General features: G+C 41.8%; 1 protein-coding gene across 1 annotated transcript in view; it reads right to left on the reverse strand.

The window, feature by feature from the left end:
- Positions 1-14,364, reverse strand: part of LOC113647559 (NACHT, LRR and PYD domains-containing protein 3-like) — a 233,062-nt gene that overhangs the window by 8,275 nt on the left and 210,423 nt on the right. Inside the window, exon 12 of the mRNA XM_047801962.1 lies at positions 7,493-7,666. Within this exon, the coding sequence (XP_047657918.1) occupies positions 7,493-7,666 (174 nt within the window). The remainder of the gene's footprint in view (positions 1-7,492; positions 7,667-14,364) is intronic.

The raw sequence follows: 14,364 nt of genomic DNA on the forward strand, positions 1-14,364 counted from the left end.
TGCTGCCGAATGTTCAGCAATTCATCTTTGGTGAAACTGATCGGGTTTCCTTGACAAAGAACAGGAAAAACTAACAAAAACAGAACAAACACTGCGGAACTAAGCACTGAGGCTGCCATTAAGGGCGCCATCTTGTTGTTATCAACTCTAAATGACTGCAAATTGCAGGTTTTAGTTTTTATTGTGTTTTTCAAAAGTTTCTAGACTCTTCTGTACCAGACAGTTTCCAGAATGTTCTCCACAGCTGAAACTAATTTATCCAATAAATTGTGTGTCCTCAAATCAGGCAGTAGAGGGCGCACATGCACAACGTTGTTAGTGTTTGCTTACTCTTTTCTTAGAAAACCCCAGCTGAAGCACATTTCAGGTCTGAAAAAAGGTCAGAACTGATGAGATCACCCAGGTCTGTTGGATTATAGAATGTAAAGTGTTGGAACTACTCACAACTGTGTTTAAACAACTGACCGATATCATACACATCACCCGACAAATATTTGTCACTCACATAATATGCATGAATAAATCTCACAATAAAGGGTGAAATTTTAACTTTACATCAGTTTAATCAGTCCAGTCATTCGATCATCAATCTTGTGGACAATGGATGGATGGACGGATGGATGGATGGACAGAAAGCTAGATAAGTAGAAGAAAATTATGTAATGACACTGCAGATATATCAAAGGTGGTTTTCAATCAAAATTATTATTTGTTTTCGATCAAATTATTACTATTTTGTTAACTTAATTAAAATAAATATAAACAGGAAGCATACCTATTCACATTCATTCAACTCCCAAATGTTCCACCCACAGAACAGTAGACTGATTTAGTAAATTTAGCTTATATTAGAAGAAAAACAACCTTTACACTGCTTCATCCCTAGGCCTATTTTTGAGACTCTCACTTGAAAAGGACATGCTGATTTTAAAATTAGTATATCTCACTACAAGACTACAATGTTTACTTGAAAAATTCTGTTATCAAAGTAAAGGCAACACGTGAGATTGCTGCAGAAGTGTATATTTTACCAGGTCAGAGTAAGAACGAAGATGAAATCTCTTTGAATTCATTCAAACAAAGCCTAAAATCTCCAGAAATCTATTTTATAACATCATTAACTATTTCAAGATTGATTTATCTATTGTGTATCAGAGATATTATAGATAAGTTTTTTAGAGGAATGTTTAGGCAGACTTTGCAGTGTTTTAGGCTGGCACATGTAGGCACACCTCTGTATCTACACCTCTTGTTTTCTTAGCTACCAAACTATAAAACTTTGATTTTGATTGATTTATATGTGTAGCGAATTTGGCTCGCGAAGCAAGGTAAATATTTCTAAGTAATTATAACGTTATAGTGACTCCTAAATATTTTAACCTAAGTTGAAATTAAAGGTAATGGAATTAAAGTTACACTTAATTGGTCTGTTCGTCCGGCGAACAGGCCGTGTAACTTCTATTAATTCTATGAAGGCGGAATGATTTTATCTTGAATTGAATCTTCCCGGCCAAGAAAGTTTCACTCCCCCTTTTACTTTATACTGTAATATAAATTAAATTAACTTAATAGAGCATGTAGTTCAGACCAGATGTTGCAGGTACCTTACATTTGTGAGCGATACTCAGAGACAATCACTCGTGAAACAAAAATGTGGCGTTTAATGAATGAGACAAACACGACATAAAGCTAACTACACAAACAAACAAAAGAAATAGAGAAAAAAGATGAAATACACAAAAGAAATTCAAATTGGGGAAAGGGAGGAAGAGACTGGAAAGAATAAATTAGAGAAAGGAAGGAAAGGAATGGCAAGCTTAAAAACCTCTTATGGATCGCCCCCTATTTTCATGATTTTCGCCTACATGACCTACCCACCTAAAAAGTGGTACAGCTCCCACATACTTTGACACACAGCCTGGTCTCACTGGAAACAAGAGAGTCTCTAGTTTCAGATACAAGTGTCAGAGTGATTCTAGGCCTTACTGACACAAAGTTACAGAGGCTAGAATGGAGGGTTTTGATTTCCGTCTGAGTTGTTTACTGAAAAACTGATTAATCTTATTGCTGTCTTTAATGATAGGAGGTAAACACATGTCTTGGCTTTCACCAAAAAAAATTCAAGTCAAAAGACTCAAAAATGGATTTTATATGAATATTTTTCTACGGACATGTCCGTCCGTTCATGTTTTTCTTGTTTACTTGTTTACTGTATAACTTTGAATTAAAAGACTGCATGGTCATTTTTAAAGGCCTAAAACAAAGAGAACCCCTCGGCCTAGAAGCCTGCTGTGAAAAAAGGCCTGTAACCTGACACTCTGAGGCGTGAGAGTGTGAAAAAGTCGAGAATTGCGCAATAAAACCATTGCGCACAGTCTACTGCGCAGCCTACCCTTCATAGATGTGTCATGTTGAATACCGTTGGAATCGTCTCCTTATTGGCTAAAGAGCTGTAAAGGTCCCGGAACATGAAATGGCTACTGGAGGGAGCAATTGTCAGTCAAAGGAGGGTGTCCCTCCTAGGATGGAGAGACATCATTGGCTTCTCAGCCTTCTGTCTCTGCACTACAGGCACCGATTGGCTCATGTGAGGGCTTGTTTGATTCGTTAGGCCCTGGACTACAAATCAACAGTGTAGTTTTATAAGCCTCCTGGGAGAAGTGAGAACCGAAACAAAGGACGGAAGTGAACTGCTGTTTGCAGTTTTCGGTCAGAAACGTAATATTTGTGAGGCGAGCAAAGCGTTTTGGATTAAAAGGCTTACATATTCCAGTTCCTTGGGCTCTTGGGGATTTTTTACAAGCATTTGTTTTGGAAAATATTACCCCAGTGAAGAAAGGGAAGCGTTTAAAGGTAAGTGAACAACTGGTCTAGCGCCACCTAGTTCAGTTCACTATCAACTTGGATTGAATTAGTATGACGGCTATAAATCATTATGATTTGTGTGTGGGCTTAATAAAATCCTGAGAGTCTAAGCTTTCAAACAATATAAAATTTAACCGTGTATTTATAGGATTTAATGCTTAAAAGCTACAACGAAGTTGATGCAGCCTCATCCCCTAGTGGTGGTGTGCCGTGGCCGGCATGGCGGTCACATAACAGGTTCAAAATTAATCACACCCCAACTGGGAAATCGTCACCGGAAACTTAATTTCACCTTAAGACTCAATACAAGGTTCATACTTAAAATACACATCTAAATTGGTTGGGAAAGCAAACGGTTACTTGCATTGGCTTGCTGCACAAGAGTCCGGATGCAACAGAGAAATCTCTGAAGAGTCTTTAGATGACTTTAAAGTTTTAGCCAAGGTATATTAAGACGGTATGGCGCCTTTCGTGCTCAAATAAAATACACCATTGTTTGAAAAATGAGTAAACGATAATTTTGTGGTCATTTGGATACTAAACATGAAAGGGAATAAAGGCAGCGGTACATTACATACACAGATCAGTAATCAAAGTGTAAACTGATGTTACTACAGTGTTGTGTTCTGACACATGAATAAAATACACCCTTGTCAGGAAAGTAAGCAGCAAATAATTTTAAGTCAGGCAAGCCTTAAAGAAGAAACACATTACAACAGGGTTACAAGAATAAGAATCTTAGAGTATCAGTATAATTGGGGAGGAGATACATACGAATATGGCTTAATGCCGTGGGATGCGGGGCATCTTATTCACTCGTTTTATTAGTAAAAGGAATGTCCCATTGTGTTGTGTGTGTGTGTGTTCTGGTTTAGGGCCCCTATGAGTTCAATCAGAGAAACGGCATGGGGTTATCTGGTCTTTGTGTAGGCTCAAGATATTCTGGAGCCAGTTGTGTGTGTGTGACACTGTGGAATTTAGCCCTCAATAAAATCGTAAAACTGGGTTGCTCATCGGTTGATTGAAGAGTAGATGCCGAAGTTTAGGGTGCCTGGGACATGAAATCTAAATGACCCGTACCAGACGCTACATATGTCATTATAGTTGTTCATTTTTATCCAAATATAACTAAATGGAGTTTGTTTTTAAATCTCCCCACCACTACATACAGTAAATACAGTAACGTGGGTCATGCCACAGATGCACAGCTGAGCTCCAAGAGCAACACATCACTTCCAGGAATAAAAACCTCACTTTCAATCGAATGAACAAAACTAATCCATAATAAAAACGGGGTTTTATGGCTGAAGGCATATATACTTCTTTATTTTGGAAGTCACTCAAAGACAAAAGCAGTAACAGAGACAATAAGCAGAAGGTTTTTATTAGTGACACAGAGATGGGATTATATAAAAAAAAAAGGGGGGGGGATTTTTATATTAGAATATGATTTATAATTTATAACACCAAAAGTAAGAGCAAATTGGAATCTGTAAAATTTCAGCTTTTGTTTGTATTGTGTAATTGACGATTTATTTGGTCAGTTTTCCTACGTACACAATGTTTACAATTTTTTTCTGTCTATTCATTTAGCTATTTGGTGTTGGAATTTGCTTTTATTTAGGTGGAAATGGTGTTTGGAGTCAAATAGCTGAGTTTCTTTCCAATTTTTTGGTATGCTGCATATGTAGATACATTCAATATATATTTGTTTTTTAAACGATTTACATTTTAAGACCTTATTTATTCTTCTAATAAAGTACAGTCCTCCACCAAGCTGCTGTTAAAGCTAATAAACACAAAAAGGATCAATAGGACATGAATGAAGCATTGTGTTAGTTCTGGCAGGCCACGTCGTCAAGCGTGCATCAGCTGTTAATCAACTGTCCAAGACGCCCACCAATCCAGTTACGGCATCCATATTACCCGACCATTTAAATTCCCATTCATAGAGCTACTCTAGTGCTTCGCTGCTGCTGCGATCTGAACTCCCTCCTCCAACCCCTACTCCACCATGCCGGAACCAGTGTTCGTTGTACAAAATCTCTCTCTCTCTCTCTCTCTCTCTCTCTCTCTCTCTCTCATTATTTAATTATTTATTTATCAATTCATTCATTTATTACTTTCCAAAAACTGTTAGTGTTATCTGTATGCACCTTCGATCTTAGAGTAATGCAATTTCAATTACTGTAATTGTGGAAGATTTGACAATAAAGCAGACTTGACTTGTTATGAGTAATTCAGACAGAAGCTGAGACAGGCTTTGGGTGGTCAGGAAGAGCTTCCAGATGACTGGGAATCTACAGCAGGAGTGATCAGGGAGACAGGTAAAAGGGTGCTAGGTGTGTCATCTGAAAGGAGAAAAGAAGATAAGGAGACATGGTGGTGGAATGAAGGAGTAAAGGATAGCAATCATAGGAAGAGGTTAGCTAAAAAAAAGTCCTGTAGAAAGGACAGAATAACTTAGACAGGATTACAAGGAAGCACAGTGCAGAGTGAAATGGCAAAAGGCCAAACAGAACGCATACAATGAGTTCTATGCCAGGTTAGACACAAGGGAAGGTGAGAATCTTGTACAGATTAGTGAGACAGAGAGATAGAGATGGAAAGGCTGTGCAATAGATAAGGGTGATTAAAGATAGAGATGGAAAGGTGCTAACAGGCAAGGAGAGTGTGCAGAGAAGGTGGAAGGAATATTTTGAAGAGGTGATAAATGAGGAAAATGAGAGGGAAAGATGTGAGGAATAGTTGAATATTGTAGAGCAGGACTCATGACTGAGTAACCAGGCACAAGGATATCATCAAGGATATCACCTGAGTAACCAGGATCAAACCATATCATCAAGCTCACTGATGACATGATAGTGGTGGGTCTCATCTGTAAGAACAAGAAGTCAGTATGCAGAGAGCAGGTTCAACAGCTAAGTGCCTGGTGTAGAGCTAACATTTTTAGAGCTAAAATGTTGATAAAACTAAAGAGATGATTGTTGACTTCAGGAGAGCACAGAGTGACCACTCCCTATTGGCCATCGACATATCATGTGTATAGATTGTAAAGAGCACCAAATTTCTTGGTGTTCATCTAGCGGAGAACTTCACCTGGTCGTTCAACACCAGCCCCATCACCAAGAAAGCCCAGCAGCATCTCAAAGGCTGAGAAAAGCCCATCGAGAAAAGCCCATCTCCATCTCCCCATCCTGACTCTGTTTTATAGAGGGACCATTGAGAGTATTCTGAGCAGCTGCATCACTGTCTCAAATCAAGTCAAGTCAAGTAGCTTTTATTGTAATTTCAACCATATAGCTATTGCCATCTATATATTGTAGTACACAGTGTCTGGTTTGTGAACTGCACCATCTCGGATTGCAAGACCCTGCAGAGGATAGTGAGGACAGCTAAGAAGATCATTGGAGTCTCTCTTCCCTCTATCGTGGACATTTACACCACATGCTGCATTGTGAATGACACAACACACCCCTCACACGCTCTTCACCCTCTTGCTGTCTGGAAAAAGGTATTGAAGCATTTGGGCCCTCACGACCAGACTGTGTAACAGTTTCGTTCCACAAGCCATAAGACTCCTTAATAACTGAACTGAACTGTAGCACAATACATGCACACACATACGCACATCAACTGTATGGATTGCATTGACCTACACCAACTAAAGAATCTTCCAATATACATGCATGTATACAGCACCACCCACATCAAACTGTTTACATGATGTTTTTGCACACTGTTTTTGCTCTTTCCACATGCTGTCTTGCACAATATCTTACAATACCTCATATAACTGCTGCTACTATATTAAGTGTTTATTCCAGTATTTCTGCACATGCAGAATAGAATAAACAGTATGTAAACTGGTCGGCGTTGCTTTTGTGTATTGTCTTTTGTGTATTGATTTCTGGGTAATGTTTTGTATTGTTTGTTTGCACAAATCTTTTTTCCTGCACTTGTTTGTTTGCACTAGGTTGCACAAATGCTCTTTGTGTCTGGGACTAACTTGACTTGATTCTAGTGTGTATAACAAATAAATGGTCTAAGCAGCTATCTTGTTTAGTCATGTAACATTTGCAACAACATGAAGTGTCAAGTTTAACAAGTCCTTTGCTGATACTCTCAGGAACCTGCTTGGACATTCGCCTGCTGGAACATTATGGTGCACTCCGGCAGCATGCTTTCGTCCTTGATCACCTTTTTCTAACTGTCTGTTAATTATTATATCTATTTATTTCCTCTGTGTTTCATCTTTCTTTGCTGAATCCTCATTTTTCCTGTGTCTGTGTTGGTTTAAGTAGCCTGTTTGTTTTGCTGTACATTTCATTTTTGTTAATAAATTGTGTTTTTGTTATCCCTGCCTTTGTTAGTGCATCCCTGCATTAAATGTGTTTGGAGGAGAAACTAAAAGTTTATAGATTGAGCACACATTGCCTAATGAAAGATTTTTTTGTTACAGCTTCTCTGTTTCTTTGTTTGTCTGAATTGTAGCAAGAACCAAGTCAAGCATTACAGACTCAAACAACTTTATACACTAATGAAGTGTGTGTGTGTGTGTGTGTGTGTGTGTGTGTGTGTGTGTGTGTGTGTGTGTGTGTGTGTGTGTGTGTGTGTGTGTGTATACCTCAGTATCTCCAGTGTACAGTGTGGATTCTTCAGTCCATCAGAGAGCAGCTTCACTCCTGAATCCTCAAGTTTATTGTAACTCAGGTTCAGTTCTATCAGACTGGAGGAGTTTGAGCTGTGAACTGAGGACAGAATTCTACAGCTTTCCTCTGTCAGCTTACACGCACACAGACTAGAAGAGAAATGATGGTTTGTTTTATTACTGAGGTGTTTCCATCAGTGAGAAATAAAGTGTTTACCTGAACATAAGGTTCTAATGTCAGAATAAAAATAAAAAATCAACAGTATCCCTGCTGAAAAATCCAGCATAAACCAGCATGAATTCCATGCTGGTCCAGACTGTTTTTACGGGTTCATGCTGGTATAGTTCTGGTATAATGCTGGTCAGTGCTGGTATAGTGCTGGTCAGTGCTGTTATAGTGCTGGTATAGCTGAGTGGCCAGCATAGTCATGGTGTTATCAAGCAAAACGGGGCTGGTGTAGCCGGTTAACCAGTATGATCTTTCTGGAATGAGCTTTATGGGAACAACCTTTAATTTTGCTTGTGTATGTTTCTATGTAACACATTAATATAAGATTAAAACACAATATATTATAAGTTTATTATTATAAGTGTGTTATTTATTTTGCTCCCTCTTTTGAATAAAGAACTGAAATAACAAAACTCAAAAAGCTTTGAATTAACAAAGATTAAAAACATTTAAAACTTGTTCGTTAAGGATTAAAGTGTCTCCACAAAATAAATATAGTAATATCAACATATATATATATATATATATATATATATATATATATATATATATATATATATATATATATATATATATAAATTTCTAAATTCCCCTTACTATGCAAAATACACAAAATAAGACATCCCCTTATTTCCCAGAAAAACAAGTCTGCCCTTTTGCCCTTTTAATTTATCAGAAAAACAAGTCTGCCCTGTTGTTTTTCCCACCTTACTTCTGCATTGTTATTAATAAATATGCTTCGCTGTTAAAACATGTTAAAAATGTGCTCCAGAGATCTTCTTGTCTCTTCTTATTCTTAAGTTATTTTGCCACTCAATCTTCCATAACACAGGCATCTTGTATACACAAGATATTAATCCTTTTTTACAGCTACAGTACAATGAGTAAGTGTCCTCATTTCATTTCTTGCTATTGTATATGATTTCTACTGATTATATAATTGATTGATTATATTAGCTTTATGAGTTTGAATTATGATAAAAGTTCTTGATTATATTGGTTATGTTGTATTGCTGTTTTTGCTAAGCCTTTGCTATTATAATGTTGCTTTGTATATAAGTGGAGTTCTATGTTGACTCCTTAAGCTTACTAAACCTATGAGCTGAACATTGTTATGATCTCAGTCTGTCCCTGTCCAGACTGGGCTTGCACGCACATGCATTTTTTAGCCTTAGTTTCTCTAGTTCCACTAAAGGTCAGGTTCCCCTTAGACCCTCAATCTCAGATTCAGCAGGTCTGTCCAGCTGGTCACCTGATACAGCCGTCTCACCCCACTCCCTTCATGATGCCTGTTTCAGCTGAACTCTTGATTTTCACTTCCTCACACATTGTTGATCAGAGAGCTCAGACTGACTAGGCCTGACAGCACCGAGTCTGGATACTTTTACTAAATTTATGATTACAATAAACTTCTTTTCTTGTTTACATCTGGCCTACAACATCACCTACATGTCTTATGACACCAATTGTAATATTTTGCAAGGCTTAATACTTTACTTTGGTTATAGTATTGTAAGGAATAATACCTTAATTATTTTTACTAAGATTTTTCACAACAGCGGTAATGTGAAGAGATATTACCCAGCATCAGTTAAAGCAACTATATTCACGAGGATAAATGTAGTTCCTGCACTTTCCAAAAATAAATCTCACAATGTCTTCGACTACATTATATACCTTAAAGTGTTTATCGAAATTAGTATAAGTGCACGTGTATCAGATCATTATGTTTTTGCCACCGTAATTAGGATTTTGTTGTGGGGTAAATAAAAAGCTTCCGCTTCTACACGACGAATCAGCACGACGAAAATGCAATGGGAATCAGAATGTTTGCATACGTGAGATACCTGGATGACGGCTGCACGACAGTTGTTTCACCTAGTGAAATTAAGGACTTTAACTATGACATGTTTGACCAAACTCAGGTTTATTGGGTATGATGGAAGCAAGACTTCTTCAGGGCACAAATATTAATGCTTAAAGGTATGTAACGTAAGCAGTAGCTGTTTTATCGTAACTTGTTCACTGCACAATATAAACAAATGAGTGATATATAGTTTTGTTTCTTATTTTGTTTCTATAATTTTTCAGAGAATAAAGAAGACATAGAGCAGGAATTGTCTAAAGGCAAACGACTCCGGATAGCACCTCTTAAATAAACATGGTCATCGCCACCACATACTACTTGTTACTCGCTAAAAGTGAGAACGGAAGCTAAGATCGAAAATGTGTGTTGTAAAGGTTATATTGTATACACATATATACTGTATATATAAAGAAAGCCATGTAAATGATAGGAATATCCAGAATGTTTTTCTTTATTAAAAAGTGAATTGCAATTCTCTAGAAATTTGTCTCGGTCTTTATTATGAATACTATGAATATGCACTAAGAAATGTGATATATAACAAATGGGTTTTGTTGTGGTCTTGCTGGGATTATACTAGCATCCAAAAGACAACATATGTTGACCAGCACACCAGCATCCCAGGCTGGTCAGCCGGCATGCAAAACATACCTTATGCTGGACCAGCAATGCTGTTTTTTTTTTTCAGTATCTAATGCTGGACCAGCATACCACCATTCCAAGCTGGTCCCAGCATGCAAAACATACCTTATGCTGGACCAGCAATGCTGTTTTTTTTTAGCAGGGATGTGTATAAACTGGGACTGCTCTTGGGCAGATCCATGTGTCTCAGCTCATATGAGACGATGTATTTAACAAACTTCCATGTGCTGACTCATATTTCTGGTTCATTGAATTCCCTTCTGTGTAAAACTGCTTCGGCTACTTTTAACCGACTGCAGTTGAGTGTGTGCTGTGAAGGAACAATGTCATTGTTTGGACCTGATGAAGGAATTCACCTCTTACTGAATGAGAGCAGTACTGATTCTATACAAACTGGGACATGTGGTTCAGTCTGAACTGAAGGATATGATGGAACGAGACAGATCATTCATTCAGTTCAGATGTGAGTCTTCAACAAGAGGAGAAGGGGCAGAGTCATGCTATGTAGAGACTGTAGCACTTTGGAGAAGTTTTATATCTGTGTAACTGTACATTCCTCTACAATCTTTTAAATATTTCCCCTTACTTGAGTGTAAATGAGGGAGCTAGACCTACTGATTCTGAATAAACTGTTACTTGCTGTCTATGAATGATCTCTGTGAATGAACGAGGATCTACTGACTCACTGATGTGGTTCATTCAGTTCACCACAAACGGGGTGGAACAGTGCATTTAAACACTGTGTAGCACAAATCTGAACAAATCTTTTGGTGAACAGAATCAAATGATGTGATGAGCTTTGTGGAAAAGAGCGTCATATAATACCATTCCTGTACGAGTCCAAATTGATCAGAGCTTTTTATTTCTTAATTATCTCCATAATGCACTATTTCCTCATTGATTTTTTAGTATTTTACACTTAATATTTTGCTGTTTATATATATATAGTGTGTATATATATATGTGTATATATATATATATATATATATATATATATATATATATATATATATATATATATAAATATATATATATATATACACACACACACACACACATGTATTAGTCAAAGATAACACAAGTTGTCAGGGAGCACCCAGCTTCTTCTCCTGTGCACGCCCCGCCTGCGCGGAGCGCATCACCAGCGTACTGATTACCACACCTGCTCCTCATTTCACTGGCCTATATAAGCACGACATTTGCTCCATTCCAGCGTCCATTATTGTTTACTGTTTCCAGTGTGTATACTCTGCGTATTCTTTCATTAAACTCTGTTTTGCTAGTGCCTCGGCTTCCGCCTCCCTCACTTCGCCTAACAGAATAACGGACCGAAAGACAGAGAACAGGATCCGGCTCTTACCTTGCGATGGATCAACAACCCGGCACAGCTTCCGATTCGGTTCAGGACCTCATTGCCGCGCTCCGAGCCGCTTTCCCTTCCTCCGCGGCTCAACAAAACCCACCCGCTTCCACTGGCAGCCCCATGGCACTTCCGGTTGCCTTTTCCGGAGAAGCCTCCGAATGCCGCGGTTTCCAGCTCCAGGTGAATCTCTATATTGAGATGCAACCACAGCGATTCCCCACCGAACGATCCAAGGTAGCGTTCTTCATTTCCCTCCTCTCCGGGAGAGCGCTGGCTTGGGCACAATCACTGTGGGACGCGGCTAGCCCGGCTACGCAGTCTTACGCTGGGTTCACTGCTCACTTCCTGAAGGTGTTTTGCGCCACCTCCGGCGTCCTCACCGCGGCCGACCAGCTGCTCAGCTTACGTCAAGGGAACGACAGCATTTCAGATTACAGCCTCCGTTTCCGCACCCTGGCGGCATCTAGTGGCTGGAACGAGTCAGCGCTTCTCAGCGTTTATCGGCAGGGATTGAATCCTGAGATCAAGCAGGCCATGCCAGTGCAGGGCTGGAGAGCTTCATTCAGAAATCCATCGGGCTCTCTCAGCGCCTGGCAGCCTGTCATCCCGCTACCACTCCTACTCAACCAGGCGCGCTGCAAGGCGCAACTGCCGCCCTAGACGCCGAACCTATGCAGCTGGGCTCCCAGAGACTGTCCCGGAGAGAAAGAGACCGCCGCCTGGCTATGGGAAGGTGCCTGTACTGCGGATCGCCGGGACACTCCGTCACTCGGTGCCCCACACGCCCCGTTCGTGCTGCGGTGAGTACTGTTGAGCTTCCCACTGACATCTCACCCTTATCCAAGCTCATTGTGTCTCTTCTAACCCCCGCTATATCTATCTCTGTACCTGCCCTAGTTGACTCCGGCTCAGCGGGGAACTTCATCTCTCAGGCCTGCCTCGACCGCTTACGCCTCCCCCGAGAGAGGAGCTCCCAGGACTTAGAGGTGCACACCATTAAGGGACGCCCGCTGGGAAAGGGGTGGGTAAAGTACTGCACCCCGATGGTGACACTCCAAGTGGGGCTATTCCATCGGGAGGAGATCAGGTTCCTGGTCCTGGAGTGTTCCACCGTCAGCGTGATCCTGGGGAGACCATGGTTACAAAGGCACGCGCCCAGGTGCTCCTGGGATCCCTGTGACATACTGGAGTGGAGTCCCTACTGTAAGGAGCACTGTCTCTCCCAGCTTCCGGCGCAAGTCCAAGGGGCTATGATCGGCGCCACCCGGGTGGAGGAGGCTACGACTACAACTCAGCCAAACATCCCCGAGGAGTACCGGGACTTCGAGGACGTGTTCAGTGCCCAGGCCGCCACCTGTCTCCCCCCTCATCGACCCTGGGACTGCTGCATTGACCTGCTCCCCAGTGCTAAGCTACCCAAAGGCCGTGTGTACCCGCTGTCCACTCCTGAACACAGAGCAATGGAGGAATACGTTCAGCAGGCTCTCCGTCAGGGGTTTATCACGCACTCATCCTCTCCAGCAGCATCCAGCTTCTTCTTCGTGGGAAAGAAGGATGGAGGTCTTCGCCCCTGTATTGATTACCGGCAGCTGAACTCCCAAATCGCTCCTCTTCCGTACCCCCTTCCACTCGTGCCCGCTGCTCTTGAAGACCTGCGGGATGCAACGGTTTTCACCAAGCTCGATCTGCGGAGCGCATACAACCTAATCCGCATAAGGAAGGGAGACGAGTGGAAGACTGCCTTCATCACACCCTCGGGGCACTATGAATACCGGGTCATGCCGTATGGCTTATCCATCACTCCAGCCGTCTTCCAGGGGTTCATGAACGAGGTACTTCGGCCCTATCTCCAGAGGTTCGTCATGGTCTACATAGACGACATCCTGATCTACTCCCGAAATCGGGAGGAACACTTGATCCCTGAGGTGGACCAGGGAGGCTCAGGAGGCTTTCCACGAGCTTCGACAACGCTTCGGTAGCGCTCCTGTTCTGCGTCAACCCAGACCCCCGGAGGCCCTTCGTGGTCGAGGTCGACGCGTCTTCTACTGGAGTGGGGGCTGCTCTTTCCCAGTGATCGGGAACCCCTGCTCAGCTCCACCTGTGTGCCTTCTTCTCCCACAAGCTCTCCGCAGCTGAACAGAACTATGACATTGGCAACCGCGAGCTTCTGGCCATCAAGCTGGCCCTGGACGAATGGAGACACTGGCTGGAGGGAGCCGATCACCCATTCACCGTAGTCACCGATCACAAGAACCTCCAGTACCTACGAGAGGCACGGAGGCTTAACCCCCGACAGGCACGCTGGGCCCTCTTTTTCACCAGGTTCCGGTTCCACATCACCTATCCGGCCGGTACACTCAACGGCAAAGCCGATGCCCTATCCCGGATGTACGGGCCAGAGGAAACCAGTGACCCGGAACCCATCCTTCCTCCCACGCTCATCCTGGGGCCCATCGTTTGGGAGATCGACCATGAGATTCACACGGCATCGCTCCACGAGGCCACGCCTGTGGGATGCCCAGATGGACGTGTCTTCGTCCCGACCTCCTGCTGACGCGATCTCATCAAATCAGTCCATGAAGGACCGGGCACAGGCCACCCGGGTGGAAAACGGACGGTCCAGCTCATCAAGGCTCGATACTGGTGGCCCTGTATGACAGAGGAGATCACACGGTACGTGCAGGAATGCCCCACCTGCGCCATTTCCAAGGTCCCACGCCACCTGCCCGTGGGCAAGCTAATGCCGC

Source organism: Tachysurus fulvidraco, chromosome 16 (assembly GCF_022655615.1).
Source record: "Tachysurus fulvidraco isolate hzauxx_2018 chromosome 16, HZAU_PFXX_2.0, whole genome shotgun sequence".
Lineage (NCBI taxonomy): Eukaryota > Metazoa > Chordata > Actinopteri > Siluriformes > Bagridae > Tachysurus > Tachysurus fulvidraco.